Genomic DNA, 19,075 nt, shown 5'->3' with positions numbered 1-19,075 from the left:
GCTGGTTTGTCAAAGTGCTGGAGATTTCTTTGAGAATGTTGTGCTATGTAATGTTTTTTTTTCTCAGTATTTACTGGTTGTCGTTCACCTGTTACCACACAGCACAGTGTTTTAATCAGTTGCATCCCCTGTTAAATCCAGTCTTGATAGTCTGTGTTTTCTTCACTTAGAGGTGAGACTGACTCCTCTAAACAACAGAACTGCTCTGGGACTCGCTTCGTTGTTTCAGTAAATACCAGAAGGGCAGCTCTAGTAAATAACTCAATGTCAGTGTCCTCGTTCATATTTTATAACACTACAAATCATATATGGGTACAAAACAAGCCTGAAAAATCTCATCTCATCTCAGTTCATTGATCTGATTTGGAAAGTTTCCAGGATGTTGTCGACCGGAGAATTGCAAATAGCTGTAAGTTGCTGCTAGTCTCATATGTTTGGTTAGCTGTCTTTAGCCATTAGCCTCTTCACTATTGTGTAGCAATCACCAAAAAACAATGCAAGTTGAAACATTAAAGCATTCAACATTTCAATAACACTCTGTTCTGCAAATGAGTGAGAGAGCAATGGTGGTAGAGAGAGCATAAGACTGCATTACAAGACATAAATAAACACACATGTACCTTCACAAAACTCTACATGGATGTTCTAGAACCATTATGTAATCGACTTAACAGCAAAAAAATACAAAGGTCCATCATCGCTGACATCCTGAACATGGCAAAACCAGAAGAAAATGGAAAATACAGACAAAAAGCTGAGTTTGTACAGTAAAATACACCACTCCACAATGACAGAGGATTAGAAATGATGATTGTAGAATTATTATTGGATCATTTTAGATTGTGTGTTTTAGGGAAAATGTTACATACTTGTTAAGTTTTGCCTTTCATGTGTCTTACTCAATTTTTACCCCCTCTGACAACCTTTGGCCGAAGGGGTATTGTTTGTTAATCGTTTTGTTGTCTGTCTGTCAATCTGTCCGTCTGTCCATTCAAGGACATAATTGCATTATCTGAAGACTGCATTGAGATGTCTACACTAAATTTGTACTGTTTTACACAAAGACAATTTAATCTAAATTATAGGGCAGTAACTTTCAACAGAATCTTACACTATATTTGGCTGAGGGGGATTAAAAGTGTGCAGCATGTATGTTGCTGTGGGCCATGACATGTATCAAGTTTGACCTCTTACTCATTATCACTGATGAAAAGGAATTAATGGTAAAAGTAGCTGGAAAGGTCTTTCTGTGTGGTGACTGGCTGCTATTTGTCACAAGTATTTTGCTAATTAACAGTAAATCAGGTGAAACTCTGGGTTTAAAGTGCAGCCTTCAGGGTGATGCTTCATCAGCAGAGATAGTCACTAGTTACATAAACTCATGGTAGTGGAGTTATTTGTGTATTACTCTCATTATTTACGGCGCTGACCATGACACCTGAATGAGAGCATCTTGAAATGACATCGACTGCATCAGGGACACATTGTTGGAGTTGAATAATAAACATCCATGTCTAAATTGGACAAATGACCTCAAAAAAAGTGACTCTATGGGAGGACAAGATGACCTCGAACCTGTCTGAATAGATGGACGTTTCACACTTGTGCTTGAGAAGAGCTTCCTGATTTTAGGTGTTTCGGTTGATAGATTGGCAGGTATCTGCAGCAGAACCTGAACCTCGTCTGAAGGTCTTTTGCAGCTCTCACCGGCTGAAATTAAATTTGGAAGGAGCAAAAAACATCCACAGACAGGCTGCAATGAAACAACCACTAGGCACAGGGTTCCTGCGGGGTCTTAGATAGATAGATAGCGATAGAAAGATACTTTACTGATCCCATGGGGAAATTCAAGAGTCTTAAAATGTCTTAAAAGTCTTGAATTTGTGCATCAGACTGGAAAGACTGACTTATATTACCAAAGGAAAACTGGAGGAATTTGTACTTATTTGTAATTATTATTATTATTATTATTACTATTATTATTATTATGACTGCTGCATTTTAAAATTATTTTTTTACATATATGTACACATGTTCATAGGAATATATGTACAGTACAGGCCAAAAGTTTGGACACACCTTCTCATTCTTCGCATTTTCTTTATTTTCGTGACTATTTACATTGTAGATTCTCACTGAAGGCATCAAACCTATGAATGAACACATGTGGAATTATGTACTTAACAAAAAAGTGTGAAATAACTGAAAACATCTCTTATATTCTAGTTTCTTCAAAGTAGCCACCCTTAGCTCTGATGACTGCCTTGCACACCCTTGGCATTCTCTTGATGAGCATCAAGAGGTAGTCACCTGAAATGGTTTTCACTTCATAGCTGTGCCTTGTCAGGGTTACTTAGTGGAATTTCTTGCCTTATTGATGGGGTTGGGACCATTAGTTGTGTTGTGCAGAAGTCAGGTTGATGCACAGCTGACAGCCCTATTGGACAACTGTTAAAATGCATATTATGGCGAGAACCAATCAGCTAAGTAAAGACAAACGAGTGGCCATCATTACTTTAAGAAATGAGGGTCAGTCAGTCTAGAAAATTTCAAAAACTTTGAATGTGTCCCCAAGTGCAGTCGCAAAAACCATCAAGCGCTCCAACGAAACTGGCTCACATGAGGACCACCCCAGGAAAGGAAGACCAAGAGTCACCTCTGATGCTGAAGATAAGTTCATCTGAGTCACCAGCCTCAGAAATCGCAAATTAACAGCAGCTCAGATTAAAGACCAGATGAATACCACACAGAGCTCTAGCAGCAGACACATCTCTACAACAACTGTTAAGAGGAGACTGCGTGAATCAGGCCTTCATGGTCAAATAGCTGCTAGGAAACCACTGCTCAGGAGAGGCAACAAACAGAAGAGATTTATTTGGGCCAAGGAATGGACATTAGACCAGTGGAAATCTGTGCTTTGGTCTGATGAGTCCAAATTTGAGATCTTTGGATCCAACCGCCGTGTCTTTGTGCGACGCAGAAAAGGTGAACGGATGGATGCTACATGCCTGGTTCCCACCGTGAAGCATGGAGGGGGAGGTGTGATGGTGTGGGGGTGCTTTGCTGGTGACACTGTTGGGGATTTATTCAAGATTGAAGGCAACCTGAATCAGCATGGCTACCACAGCATCCTGAAGTGACATGTCATTCCATCCGGTCTGCGTTTAGTTGGACCATCATTTATGTTTCAACAGGACAATGACCCCAAACACACCTCCAGGCTGTGTGAGGGATATTTGACCAAGAAGGAGAGTGATGGAGTGCTGCGCCAGATGACCTGGCCTCCACAGTCACCGGACCTGAACCCAATCGAGATGGTTTGGGGTGAGCTGGACCGCAGAGTGAAGGCAAAAGGGCCAACAAGTGCTAAGCATCTCTGGGAACTTCTTCAAGACTGTTGGGAAACCATTTCAGGTGACTACCTCTTGAAGCTCATCAAGAGAATGCCAAGAGTGTGCAAAACAGTCATCAGAGCTAAGGGTGGCTACTTTGAAGAAACTAGAATATAAGAGATGTTTTCAGTTATTTCACACTTTTTTGTTAAGTACATAATTCCACATGTGTTCATTCATAGTTTTGATGCCTTCAGTGAGAATCTACAATGTAAATAGTCATGAAAATAAAGAAAATGCAAAGAATGAGAAGGTGTGTCCAAACTTTTGGCCTGTACTGTATTATCTATCTATCTATCTATCTATCTATCTATCTATCTATCTATCTATCTATCTATCTATCTATCTATCTATCTGTCTATCTGTCTATCTGTCTATCTGTCTATCTGTCTGTCTGTCTGTCTGTCTGTCTGTCTGTCTCTGTCTCTGTCTCTGTCTCTCTCTCTCTCACTCATTTAGTGCAAGTCTATGTGGTGTGAATGGGTGTGTGTATGAGTGTTTATGTTGTTTTGATTCATGTTCATTATGTATATTATTATTTACTTTGTTTACCTTTCATTATAAAACTTAAATACCAATAAAAATTTTGTGGGAAAAAAAGGCTTGAATTTACAAATCTGCATTTAATACCTTAAAAAACTCTTTAAAAGGTATTAACTTAAGACGTACTATATCAAATTTATGTTGCCATGAACTTGTTCACTGTATTGTGTTTAAATATGTCCGAGCTAAAAAGGAAAGTAACGTTAGTCGACTCGTTTCCACCCATTCCCACTCAACAATTTGTATTGAAATAAGGAACAAATTATTGCTATTTTTGCCTGCAGTGAGAAATGATCACAGAAGTGAAATGTAAGCATGAGGAAGTGCTGATTTAATAATGCCTGCTTGGAGAAAAGATCATTCTTGACCTGGTTAACACGAGTTTTCCTAAATTCTAGGACTAACAAATTTTTGCCAGTATGGCTGTGAAACAGGATGTGAAGTGGGCATAAAGTTCTGTTCTAAGTAGTCTTAAAAAGGTCATGGGGACATTTTTCATGTTCTATAGTCTCTGTGTTGAAAACTAAATAACTTATCTCCGTGTTTAATACATGTATGAATAGGTCTCGGTAAGTACTTTCAAACGACACGTTACAATTTACAGAAATAAAATTTTGGGGTAAAAATATTTAAATTACTGCTGCATGACACAGGGACTCCAAATGAGCATTTTTTTTTTTCCACTTTACACAAATGTACAAAACATGCTGTTCTCATAAGAAACTGATACTAAATGAAACAGGACTTAAGCTATGATGTTAAACTACAATTGTGATCAATATTGGATAAAAATGTTTAAATGATAAGTTTTTATGAACACAAATATGTTGTGGCACGGGGACAGCAGTTTGTCACTTTAAGTAGTCAGAATGAAAAACTTAAAACACTATAAATATACTAATAAACTTTTGTTTAACATACATATTACATCTGAAGTGATATAAACAGCTAACAGCAGAGCATATTTGACAAATAATTTGATCGTACATAACCTTTCTATGTTCTTGTACTGATGAATAATTAGTTCCTATAGATTCACAGACTTAAAATATCACTTATACAAGCAAGAAAAAATATTATTTAAAATTAATAGTGCATTTATATATTTTAGTCCTTTTTAGATTTCATTTTATGTAGATTATATCTTTTTTTTTTTTTTTCCTACAAGTGATACTGAAATTGTTAACAGTTCCATAAAATAGAGTTCTTAAGCTAAAAAATGAGCCTATTTGAGAAATGATAGGTGAAACTTTACATTTTGACACTGCTGTTCACTTTTGCTTGATCTGACCCATAACTGGCTCAGTCAATTAGATATATATAAATATATATATTTATGCAGAAATGCAACATACTGTGGATAAAAGTTTGACTTCTACCTTCAGTTCAATAACACTGGGTTACAAAAAAGTGTTTTTTGCAAGTTGTCTTGGTTTTTTCAACTGAATTAGGACCATTTTGCACCGCTAAATCCAAAAATGACATCTGTTTTTCTCAATCAGGTCGGGTTTTTTTTCTAATTTGATTTTGAAAAATTTGATCTTCTCACAAAATATAATAATTAATACCAAAATAAGATTGGTAAGCACACTTTATGAAACTTGTGACTTGATTCCTGTTAGGTACAATGGTGTATTCACCGCAGATGTAGCAGAATATGTCAGGCTTATTTTTGCAAGATCTTCTAGTCGAAGCCATTTCATTCACCTGTAATATTAAAAAAATCATAAATTGGCAAAAGTAAAATCTTCAGAACTCGTTTATTGCAAGAAATATGAAAGAATTTTGTATCATATGATGTGAAAATGCCCATAAATGTAAGCAAAAATGTTAAAAAGCCAGTATGTAGCATAGTTCAGAAAGTTGACCTGATTGAGCAAAATTAATGTGATTTTTGGATTCAGCACACCAAAATTATCCTAAATCAGCTCAAAAAACTTAAACAATAAATTTGTTGTTGACCAGTGTAATTATCCAACTTCTAATGAATAATAAAAAATAGCTTATTTTTGAGAATTATATTTTTTGAATGGTTGACAATGGCACCTGAGAAAATTCTTATTTTTTCAGCTCCAAACTCAACAGTGCAGTGACCCCATGACAGTTTCCTTTATACTAACAATTACTTAATGCACTGTGGGCTTTTTAATTAACTGTTCAATGTATAAATGCAACATTAGAACATGGGAGGTGGTGACGAGTTGGCATAGAAATTCTGCTTTGTAACAAAGTACTTAAAGAAAGGTCAGGAAACGTGTTTAATAAAAATGTGTGAGATGTTGAGATAAAGTGTGAGAGAAAAGCCAGGAGTGGGCGAGTGGAAGAAAGAGAGAGAGAGAGAGAGAGAGAGAGGAGGTGGAAGCTGATGTGGTGGGAGAGAGAGTGAGAATCATCGTGGAGGAGGACGATCTCATCCTGCCCATGACTTTGTGGGGAGATCCAAAACTGGTAACGGACAAGACTGACAATCTGTTAACCCTCAGACAATGCACAACCATCTGGCTGTTCTTTTACGGTTACTTCGTCTCAACATTAATACTAAGTGTTTTGTTTTTTGGAGTAGTTGAGGTTAAAGAAACACTTCGGTGTAAAGTTGACTGAGTGCCTTTGATTTAGTCAAAGTGGTTGTGGGTGGAAAATGTGATTAATCAGCCGGCAGAATGATGCATCATGGTAAACGCCGCAAGTACGCAAAAGTAAGAGAATCGTGGCAGTTTTTACAACGACAAATTGGGATAGTATGGAAAATACACAAATACATAATTAAATGTATCTAATTGTTTTCATTCATTGACATGATGATGTCGGGGTTACTGCTAGAGATAGAGCTATGGATTATTTTTTTTAATCGTTTAATTTATAGATTATAATCTTTGATTTGAATTAGTGGAAAAATATTTCAAATGGGCGGCATGGTGGTGCAGTGGATAGCACTCGTACTCTCACAGCAAGAAGGTCCTGGGTTCGATTCCAACACCAGTCGATGGGGGTGGGAGTTTGCATGTTCTCCCAGTGTCTTCGTGGGTTCTCTCCGGGTACTCCGGCTTTCTCCCACCGTCCAAAGACATGCACTGATAGGTTAACTAGTTAATCTGAATTGCCCAAAGGTGTGAATGTGAGAGTGATTGTTTGTCTTGATATGTCAGCCCTGTGATGAACTGGAGTGAACACGTCCAGGGTATACCCCGCCTTCACCCATAAGTAGCTGGGATAGGCTCCAAGTGACCCCTGGGACCCTATTGAGGATAAAGTGGGTTCAGAAAATGAATGGATATTACAAATGTGAAAAAGACGTGTCTGAAAATGACAAGCAACTTGTCCTTTATTCCAAAATGAGCTGAAACAACCACAACAGGTATATATAAATAAAAGGATATATAAAAATATCTAAATAGAAATAACAAAAGCATTAACAATAGTGTATACACTACCAGTCAAAAGTTTGGACTCACCTGTTTTTTCCTTATTTTCACATTGTAGATTCTCACTGAAGGCATTAAAACTATGAATGAACACAGATGGAATTATGGAGTTAAAACAAAGTGTGATATAACTCAAAGCATGTTTTCTATTTTAGATTCTTTAAAATAGCCATATTTTGCTTTGATTACTGCTTTGCAAATTCTTGGCATTCTCTCCATGAGCTTTATGAGGTGGTCACCTGAAATGTTTTCCAACAGTCTTGAAGGAGTTCCCAGTGATGCTGAGCACTTGTTGGCCATCTGTGGTCCATCTCATGTCATTTAAATGAGAAGGTGAGTCCAAACTTTTGACTGGTAGTGTAAGTATATACAACTAGAAAAGCACTTGGAGAGCACAGGCCTCTGCCAAGGCAGATCAGCCCCCCACCCCAATCACCACCAAAATGTAATAATTTGTTCCTTGTGCCAGTGTCAACAATTCCTGAAAATTTCATCCAAATCCGTCCATAACTTTTTGAGTTATCTTGCTAACAGACAGACGGACAGACCCCGATGAAAACATACCCTCCGCCGTTCCTTGGCGGAGGTAAATATATCTCTCTCTTGTCGCCACTCGTGTCATTAATGTCTAAAAGACTTGAGGGTTGATCAGGATCATCAAGTTTGTGACAGAATTTAGGGAGGATGAAACATCATTTACACACACGGATTAGCCCCCATGAAGTCCAGACTCTAATTTGGAATGTGATGAAGACTTGATACAGCGGTACAATTCTCCATCATCAATAATCAACAAATGGTGTCAGGCACAACAAACCCCGCCCCTTGCACATATTGTAGCTTATTTTGGCATCGATCCCGCTGATGTCATCATGTCTATGCGTGTGCTGATGTCAGCATAGTAATTGCCTCTATATATGTGCCAAGTTTGAAGTAAATTGAAACTAAATTGATGTTCTTATAGACATGTGAAATGTCGCCCAGTATAAGAAAAATGGGAGAAAAAAAAGATCAAAATAATTCATAAAAATTTTGAACTTTGACCTCCTTTCCCCAAAATGTAACCACATCTATTTTGGGTCACTAGCAATCTATAAACCCAACTTGGTTTGAATTCAACCCCTTCAGGGGGTGGGGTAAAAATGACTGCAACTATGGATGGAAAAAATATTATGAACCCTTTTGTGACAATATATAATCATTATGTGGCAAAAAAAGATGTGACAGTGAATGTCTCCTGGAATCAAAACCAAAGGTGGTGCAGCTAAATATTGCATGTGCAACTTTTTTTTTTGGCCAGACAGTGTATGTTTGTGCAAAAAACACAATGTTGTACTGTCAATGTACTCATTAAGAAAACATTTAAGAAATTGCTGATGGTAGCTACAGACATAAAAAAGAAATTGGATGTCGTGCGTTGGTATGATTTCCAGTCTGATCAAATGATGAGTTATTACATGAAATGCTGCCTCATGTTCCTTTAATTGTGAGTGGGCTGGTTGCTTTATTTCTTTGTATGATGTTATTCCAGACACATTCAGCCATCTGGGGTATATTAAATCTACCATTTGACTATGCTGAGTATTTATAACAACAGCAGCTTATTATGAACAGGCTAATTAGTTGGGAAAACTCCCCTCTAGACACCAAACTATGTGGCTTTTGTGCTTTTCTTTAATTTAATTCCTCAGCTCATCTCATTGTCCATATCCCACCATCCTCCAGGACATTAAAACCTCTTCACGCTAAAATCTCAGATTTTCAGCCTATTCTTCTCCTCGTCTTCTTCTCCTGAATAGGGAACGGTGAACAACCAGACGGGTATATTCCCAGAATCCTTTGTGAAGATCATTAAGCCCCTCCCAGACAGTGACTCAGAAGGTGAGGGAGGGGGCCACACCTACAGCTGTCTGCGCTGCTTTATGCTCACCCCCTCCGGAGTGGATGCCAGGTACGTTTAACTCCGGTTTTCTGATAAGTAGAACAGTGCAAATAAAGTAAAGATTTCATGTCTCATGGATCTAATGAGGAAAACAAAATCAGAATTGTTTGTTAATCCCAGAGGGAAAATTATTGGGTGTTACAGTCGCTCTATTCAAGTATAATAAAAAGTATCAGGAAAGAAATGATCAGTTATCAATACAACAGAAAAAGGAAAAATGTAAATATATAAAGCTCTAAATATACAAACGTACATAACAAAATTAGAACAGCAGCGATTTATACATGTTCGTTAGAGATTTTCTTGGGTTCAGACAAGTAGAATTGAGGAAAGAGGGTTTTTTACCTGTTGATGGTTTCAGATTTCATCAGAGCTGTCAAATGTTTCCTGGTGTGACATGTCTAAAAACAGCTTACTAGGCCAGGAAACTTTTCAAGATATTATTTCCCGACCCAACTGTATCCGTTTTCAGGAATGTTTTCCTGTGTCGTTCAGTGGTGCTTCTGGGTGTAATCAATCTTTCACTGAAAAACAGTTTTGTTCGCTTTTCCATTGGACATCTGTGCAAAACTTTACCGATATTTACTAAATGACACGAGAAGTCGTTCCATAAACAAGGCGACGAACATAAACATGGTGTTGATTGACAGATATATTCATTATTATTATTATATGTTACCCCTCTATCTCGTACTGAATTTAAAAATGATTGGGTTCCCTGGTGTGTCCACACATACCACGACATGTTTCTTCTTCTTCTTCGCTTGTTGTAACGTACGTCAACATCTGTTTTTTTAATTCACCTGACTCTAGTTGTGAAAAAAGGTCTTTCCATTGGAGTTTTGCGTGATATACCATTTGCGCTATGCCCAAAAAACCACCTCTTGCCAGCACAAAACCTTTTAATCAAAAAATGAGACTTTTGGTGAAATTGTTGTTCTTCTATTTGGTAAATTTTTATGCGCAAGTTATATTTGCGCAATTTGAGGGTCTATGGAAAAGCAACTAGTGATGTAATATGGCTCAGACTGTGTGCATAATATATCTTTGACAGTACCCAATTTTGAATTTTCTCTGCGAATTGAAAGCAATTTTAGAAGTTAAGTATACCCTGAGATAGTGATGTTATATGGTCGTTATGTATAAATGTGATCAAATAAAATGGTCTCTGATTTTATTGTTGCTTCCTCGATAATTACACATAAAGGACTAAAGTAACATCATATTACAACAACTTTCAGTGCATCCAAACAGAAGCTTTTAATAAACGGTGGACTCTGTCTTGTTGTAGGGATGTGTGTGTTCAAGAGGATCTGACTATTCAACCAACGTACAAAGACCTGCTGTCAAGGATGAGGTATGGACCCTAAAAATATACAGACCAATGACTCTGTGTTGAACCAAGTGATGGGTTTCAGATGTGTGTTTTAGATGTGCTTTCTCCATTACGAATACGAGTTCACCAACGTGACTCTACTGTCAAAAATACGTCACCACTTCACAGGCATTATTTATCGAGCAGAAGATACATCGATTCCACAGACTGCACGAGTTCAGGTTCCTTCTCCGTGGTCAGAACGATGCACAAATGGTTTTATTTGACCTGATTTCGATCTCTTGCACAGTGAACCTTCCTGATCCGCTGCGGAAAGGGAACCTGAACTCATGTGCAGTCTGTGGAATCGATGTATCTTCTGCTCCATAAATAACGCCTGTGTAGTGGTGATGTATTTTTGACGGTAGAGTCACGTTGGTGAATTCGTATTCGTAATGGAGAGAGCGTAATCATGAAGTTGCATTTTGTGTTTATAATTCTTGTTGTTAAAATTTATTAATTCCTATTCTGACAGATAAAATACACACAAGACATTTTATGTATGATTGAACTCATTCAACAGTTGACAAGTATTGATTTTTTGCACAACTATAGGCTAATATGCACACGTATCTGTCTTATGCACACAAATATTTTGACCGCATCCTTACCCCATAACCCAGTGTTTTCCAACCTTGGGGTTGCCTGGAATTTCTTGTAGTTGATCAAAATAAAAATAAAAAACTTATTAATAAAAAATATATCCTGAATTGAGAGAGACAATCACAATCCATAAAAGACATGACAAACTCTGAAGCTGAAACTGAAGCACTGTGGTACTGTTTATCTTTCAAATGTTCATTGTGGTCAGTTTCAGATGCTGCAGCTCTTTCATAATTACCTCCGCCAAGGAGGTTATGTTTTTGCCAGGGTTTGTTTGTTTGTCTGTCCGTTAGTGTGCAACATAACTCAAAAAGTTATGGACAGATTTGGATAAAATTTTCAGGGTTTGTTGGAAATGGGATAAGGAAGAAATGATTAAATTTTGGTGGTGATCGGGGGTGGGGGGGGCCATGGGGGGGGCCACTGATCAGCCTTGGCGGAGGTCTGCGCTCTCCGAGTGCTTCTAGTTCATAGTTTTTTGAGTTATTGTTTGTTTGTTCAGTATTAATTGTCAGCCTTGTAAATCCAAGCTGGACTGACTGCACATATCCTGACCAAGGAAAATGAAATTCTCACTTTGTGCAGTAATCTACACCTGGCTTTTCTGCCTCCGTTCATAGTAATATACATTATATAGACTAAATGTCATCTAAAATTGTTTATTTGCAATTAGAATTAGAAGACAAATTAGTTTGAGCAAAAAAAAAAGTCTGTTTTGTACAGGGTGGGGAAGCAAAATTTACAATGAACATTTAGTTGTTTTTTCTCAGCAGGCAGTACGTCAGTTGTTTTGAAACCAAACATATATTGATGTCATAATCATACCTAACACTATTATCCATACCTTTTCAGAAACTTTTGCCCATATGAGTAATCAGGAAAGCAAACGTCAAAGAGTGTGTGATTTGCTGAATGCACTCATCACACCAAAGGAGATTTCAAAAATAGTTGGAGTGTCCATAAAGACTGTTTATAATGGAAAGAAGAGAATGACTATGAGCAAAACTATTACGAGAAAGTCTGGAAGATACTATTAAAGAAGAATGGGAGAAGTTGTCACCCGAATATTTGAGGAACACTTGCGCAAGTTTCAGGAAGCGTGTGAAGGCAGTTATTGAGAAAGAAGGAGGACACATAGAATAAAAACATTTTCTATTATGTAAATTTTCTTGTGGCAAATAAATTCTCATGACTTTCAATAAACTAATTGGTCATACACTGTCTTTCAATCCCTGCCTCAAAATATTGTAAATTTTGCTTCCCCACCCTGTATGTCTGGGGTCGCCAGAAATGTGTGATGTTAAAATGGGGTCATGAGCCAAAAAAGGTTGAAAACCACTGCCATAACCAAAGAAACGACTGGTCTCATGAAATCGCATTGTATGTCATGCCAGTTCTTATTAGGGCTGGGTATAACGGCCAATTTCCTTAATCGATTCGATTTCGATTCATAAGGTTCTGAATCGATTAATTGCGATTCGATTCAGTATTAATTGATTGATTCAGATTAATTTAGTGATACCAAAGTACAAGTTTGAGTTGTAACCTGATTATTTGACTACTGCAGCCATGCAACACAGAATTAATACTGATATTAGAAAAGAACTAAATGTGACATTTCAGCAGTAAACAGATGAATCTGCTGTGAAATAATGAACAGGACACAAACATGTCCATGTTTCTACATTAGCTCAGAACAGACTTCTTCGTCATCTTTATTCTGTTTTATGGCTGGTGCTTCTGGCCTTAAGGCACATTACTGTCACCCTGGGGCAGTGCGACCAATTTGCCCCCCCTGAAACAGAATCATGTTGGACCCTTGGTACAAGAAACTCACTGGAGGGGGAGTGTGGGCGGAGCTTCGTGATTTCCACTTTAAATATTCCTCTAACTCCGCCCTCAGCCACAAGTGATTTAAGTTAATATTTCTAGAGTGACTGGCTTCCGCGACCCACCTCTGCCAGCCAGTTCCTCTGCACTGTGGGTTCGAGTTTGAGGCCGGGAGGACCTCCCATGGAGGGGTTTTCCCCACCCTCCCTCCACGTTCCTCCCGCGCCAGAACCGTCGCAAGCACGACCGTCTCCATGAGGGGCTCACGAAACGGAGCCGGCCGTGCTTCCACGTCGGCGGTTTCCGGGTCATTTACTCGCGGTCCTGCTCTGAAAAATCGATCTCATCCACCATTAATCGATTACGCACAATTAAAAAGAAATCGATCCAAAATCGCTCAAATCAATTTTTTTTTCTACCCAGCCCTAGTTCTTATGGTATTTGGTGTGCTATACATATGCATTTTTGACCTTTCACGTTATTCAGTACCATTTGATCGTGTGTCAATTTACGCCAAGATCTCAGGTTCACGTAACCCTAACCCTCAATGCGTGGTATTTGACACGGCTTCAAACATAGATGCGAAAAGCTTATAATGCAAGACGTAATATAAGACAAGTTTAGAAAGGAAAAAAAAAGCTTATAATGTGTACAGATAACGCACCAATTAAAAATGGTGTGTATATTTATGCGAATCATGATATCATGTTGCGAAGAAACACACGACAATGACAGTTTTTCATGTAAACTCTGCATCTCGTACAGTTTTCTATAAACCGCTTCTCCAACTTCAGTTTCTTTTTGTACGTACATTTTTCTATGGTGTGCAGCAAAGCCTTAATGACATAATAGTAATGGTCTGACTGCTCATCTTTGTTCACAGCTTTGTAAAGCAATGGTGAAGTGATTAATCTGTTTTTGTGAATGTAATTTAAATAAATTAGACTTTAAAAGTACTGATTTAAATCACAAAGTTCAGCTTCTCTGGTTCTCAAATGCACACGCATTAGAACAGATTTCCATAACTTCTGTTTTTCAGTAAACTCAGGTCCTTGCTGACCTTTGACCCACATTTCACATTTGAAGACCCTGGTGCTAAAAGTACTGAAGTCACATTTGTATTTGTGTTGTATTTGTTTAGTTAAGTCCCCCCGTTAGCTATTTTTAACAGACTTTTTTTGTGACTCCAGTACTTTTAGTACCAGGGTCTTCATTTCAGTCCCACAGTATTTTGTTTGTCAAGTCGCAGGGAAACTAACATGAACGAGAAGCGCTCCATTAATTCACCAGGTCGGCCCTCAGGAACTGCATGTTTTGTCATCGTGCACAACAAAAACACAAATTGCCAGTTTCGAATCATCCGTGGCTCTTCAGAGGAGTTCCTGTGGGACGTCCGACTCTTCAACCCCCCCACTGGATTCATATGCTCATTGCATCGTCCCAGTCTTTTTTTCTTTGATTCTCCTTCTCTATCTCTCATTATCTGGTAATTTAGATAGGTGAGCGCAGTGATGATTAGCCCTCCCCATTCATAATCAGTTCATTTCCGCTGCTTATCTGCTCATTATTGTTTTTCAGCGTTCAGGCCTATTGTGCCCCAGAGTAGGATGGATGACGCCTGGTCCGGAGTTTTAATATGGTTTAGTAGCGATAAAGGGAGGGAGAGAATGAGGAGATGGGGGTGAGGAGCTGGTGTAGACATGAGCAGATAGTGAGAAGGAAAACACAAGAGTGGATTGCATTGTATAAGACAAAAAAAAAGAGGAGGAAGCAAAGAAATAATAGTGGTGCAACTACAAATGATGACAAAATAATGTCCCAATATGTTAAACAAACTGTCACTCAGCAAAACGGGTCATCACATTAACTTGTAATTCTACGCTTTATGTTTTTCTCAGCTGTAAGGTTTACATATATAATCGCTTTATAGTGTATTTTAACTGAGAATAAGCAACATTTTCACTTTTTGACGTCATTAATTTTGTTTTATTTAATGTCAAATTATGGTTTACAGTGATTTTAGAACAGCGAAGGGGTGTTTTTATGATGCAAATGAGTGGCTTTTTTTTTTTTCTTTTATAAAATGGTTAGTACATATAATTAGCAAGAAGGGGTATTCAGACATTTTCACAGCAAGGACTCATATCTAACACCTCGGCTTTTATAAAGGTTTGTAAATTATACTTTTGACACCAATTTCATATTTTAAGAGAGAGAAAAAAAAGGAAAAGACAAAACACATAATCGTACTGGATAATTCTAGTCAAAAATGTATCTTTTTTACATGCTCATTTACATTTTTAGAAACTCAGTTTTTACAACATTAAAATTAAACTTCTTACCTCAACTTTATGTTTTTATTGATAAAAATGTAGAAAAGTTGTGCAAATATGCTGCATTCACCCATGCTAAAGATACCAAATGATACCAAGAGTGTTTTAGAACATGTGAATTTGGTCAACTCAGACAGTGGCTAAAAGCAAACCAGTCTTGTGATCATTTTTAACTTTCTAATGTCTTGTACTTTTATTATTCTATTTGTATGTTTTAATTGTGATGTTTTTTGTTACTTAGCTATGGATCATGAATGCAATTTAGCATTTTCACTATAATCCAGCATATACATTACATCTGATGTTGTTCAGTACAGATGTTCATTAACGTGCACTGTCCCCACCAAATAAATAAATAAATTCACCTGGAAGTAAATTGGTCGCTGCCATAAAATTTTTGAACCGCTGTGCTACCCGGTCCTACCTGCAAAGTTTTAGGAAATAAACATGGGTCTTGCCATGAAACTGGGTTTATTTCAGTATCTGGCACTTTGCCAGGTATTTTAGACCCAGTAATAACAGAGAAATTTAGACATATGGCTGCATTCGAAGTTAATGCAGTCCAACCTGGTGTGTTTGGGGCTGTCAAAATGAATGCATGAAATACCACAAACAACAAACAAATATGGATTAGATTAGATTCGACTTTATTGTCATTACTCAGTATACAGGGTAACGAAATGCAGTTAGCATCCAATCAGAAGTGCAAAACAGCAGAAGTGCAGTATAATACAGTTAAATATCATATGTACAGGTAAGTAATATGTACAGATGAGTGCAGTTATGTACAACTAGTGCAAATAAGGTGGTTAAATTAAATATTGAATGTGCAGTTGAATATATAGTTGAATAAATAGGATGTTCATTACAGAATATACACATATACATACATACATATATACACCTATGCATGCACACAAAACTTCAGTGTGGATGTAAGCATATACATATATACACACACATGTAATATTGGTTGTGTGATATAGATTTAACAGTAAGGAGTATTGATGAATGTGTACAGCTATGGAACCAGATGTGTAGTTATCAGTGCATTTGTGCGCCAAGAGTCAACACAGGTAGGAGGAGGTGTGGAGTCATCTGCTGGCAGAGTTCAGTAGGGTGACGGCTGTGGGGAAGAAGCTGTTCCTGTATCTACTTGTTCTGGTCAGCAGACTCCTGAATCGCTTCCTGGAGGGGAGGAGCTGAAAGAGTCTGTTGGCTGGGTGAAAAGAGTCTCTGAGGATGCTACGCGCCCGGCGCACACATCTCTTCTTGTAGACTCTCTCAATGTCCGGAAGTGGGGCACCAATGATGCATCGGGCAGTTTTCACCACCCTCTGGAGTGCTTTGCGGTCCGCAGCAGAGCAGTTACCATACCACATTGTTATACAGTTATACTGTTATACTGATTAAAAGTGCTACAAGGATAGGCGATATGTTTTAATGAGTGTTTACTCCTTCATTCTAAAAATGTTCACACAAGGGTAAAAAATGCGCTCTCTGTGTCTTGTTTCATCATTTCGATGTCTCTTTCTTGCGACAGTAACCACAGCCATGTGTGCGCAATTACACATCTAAACCGTTTTCACCTCCCTTTGGGAGGTATTAAATATAGACACAGTTTCTATGAGCAAAATTGCTTTCGAGTTTGATAAATCACTTTGCATATGTTAAATTATTATATTATTTATTATATTTACATTTTCTCCTTCCAGCACATGCACGATTGCATGTAAACGCCCCATATTGCATATTCATTGTGGTAAACGTACTAACTGGATGCAGACGTGCTATTTTGCACCTTTGAAAGACACAACCCTTAGTGCACACTGTTAGTAAATCAGTTTGTACATTTTTTGCGTATGCAATGAGTTTGCACAGCTGCACAGTTTCTTTTTGAACTTATTTGCAAGATTATTATCATTAACGAAAACTAACGAAATGACGAAAACTAGAATTGTAAAAACATTTTCGTTAACTGAAATAAATAAAAACTATAATTAAAAGAAAAAACGATACCTAACTGAAGCCGTATTGTGTGCTTACAAAACTAACTAAAACATATAAAAATTATGGCTAAAATTCCCTTAGTTTTCGTCTTTGTCAATGTCGGATTGATATGAAATCGATTTATTTCCCTCAAGCAATTTTAGCTGGTGGCACCATATGATATTTAACGGTTCGTCACTTCTCGTCACTTGTCGTTTAGAGTCCTCTTCTGGTCCCCACTCTACCTGGAAACATGGAGACTAAAGTTGGGAGAAAGCAGCAGAGTCCTGTCTGGGATTTATTTGAATTCGATGGTGATGAAGATAAAAGATTTTAAAAAACTAAAACTAAACTAAAAAAGCATTTAGAAAAACATGAAAACTAATCAAAATTAGCAAACCTGCTGTAAAAGCTAATTAAAACTAACTGAATTACAGAAAAAAGTCAAAACTAAATAAAACTGAAGTATAATGAAAAATCCAAAACTATTAAAACCTTGCTTACTTGATACTAGGCGTTATATATATTAGAAATTCTTGACAGCTTGTTTAGGTGTATCATGACTCTGACGTCATAATGTCTGCTTCTCAGGAACGTTTTCCAAGTGGATGACATCGCCTTGAACTACCGTGACCCCGAGGGCGACCTCATCCGTATCCTTGACGATGAGGATATTCAGCTGATGATCAAGGAGAGCAGGAGACAACAGGGCAAAGTCAAGAGACCTGTCAATCAGTTTCCATGGGAACTGCACGTAACCATGACCTCTGACCTTTCAGTTTACAACACTGAGGCATAAAAGGAAGTGAAGGTTTGACACATTATTTTAACAGAGGAACTCGTGGCATGTGTTCAGTAATGGAGCATTTTATCCACTGGTCCATTCATGTTAAAGATGTCATTTTTATTTCAGTTCAAGGTCTAAGCATTTTATTTAATTCCATTTGTTCACATTTTTACTTCACATAGAGAAACAAAGTCAACTGAGGTAGTTTTGAACTAAAAGCTCTCATCTTTGTCCTAACTTCTTATATTCTCTGCTTATTTTTGCTGAGGTTTTTTTTTTTTTAATTTGATTTTAATGCTTCTTTTATTTGTGCTTTATGTGAATGTTTTAATGGAAAACGCATTTTTCCAGTAGGTTCCAAGTTATTTCACCCATTAGAAAAATAAGACACATTTTGTTGTATGTGATTTTATATTGGTTGTATTTTACATACATTAGAGATAGGACATTTTCAAACCATTTGTATTGAAGATGAAGCTGATAGTGACTGATAATTAATATTAGGCTTAATACTGACTTTTATGGAAAACAACACCTAACTCAAAAGATAAAAAACATTCCTAAGTAGATTTTTTTTTACAGTTAGTTTTTTTTTTTTTTTTTTTAGCTAGTCCTACATTTATTGATTAATTGCTTTCAGTTTGATGGTCAATGATTTTTTTTTTGTTTGTGCAATAAAAAAAAATATATACAAGAAAAGGTTTGTCTCCTTCCTGTCCCTACCTAGCCCACTTTCAGACTTACTCAGAAATAGTTGAATATTTGATTCCAAGAAGGATCCATCTTATGATGCCATATATTGATCTTCTACACCTATCAAAACCTCCAGATGCTGAACTCACCTTCATCTGCCATCACC

General features: G+C 37.4%; 1 protein-coding gene across 1 annotated transcript in view; it reads left to right on the top strand.

Annotated features, from left to right (window-relative positions):
• Positions 1-18,856, top strand: part of ncf4 (neutrophil cytosolic factor 4) — a 90,360-nt gene extending 71,504 nt beyond the window's left edge. Inside the window, exons 8-10 of the mRNA XM_030121594.1 lie at positions 9,157-9,308; positions 10,591-10,656; positions 18,021-18,856. Of these exons, the coding sequence (XP_029977454.1) occupies positions 9,157-9,308; positions 10,591-10,656; positions 18,021-18,228 (426 nt within the window). The 3' untranslated portion in view covers positions 18,229-18,856. The remainder of the gene's footprint in view (positions 1-9,156; positions 9,309-10,590; positions 10,657-18,020) is intronic.
• The last annotated feature ends 219 nt before the right edge of the window (positions 18,857-19,075 follow it).

Source organism: Sphaeramia orbicularis, chromosome 1, assembly GCF_902148855.1.
Source record: "Sphaeramia orbicularis chromosome 1, fSphaOr1.1, whole genome shotgun sequence".
NCBI lineage: Eukaryota > Metazoa > Chordata > Actinopteri > Kurtiformes > Apogonidae > Sphaeramia > Sphaeramia orbicularis.
The sequence above is the reverse complement of the archived record's forward strand: the minus strand, read 5'-3'. Positions and strand labels throughout refer to the sequence as shown.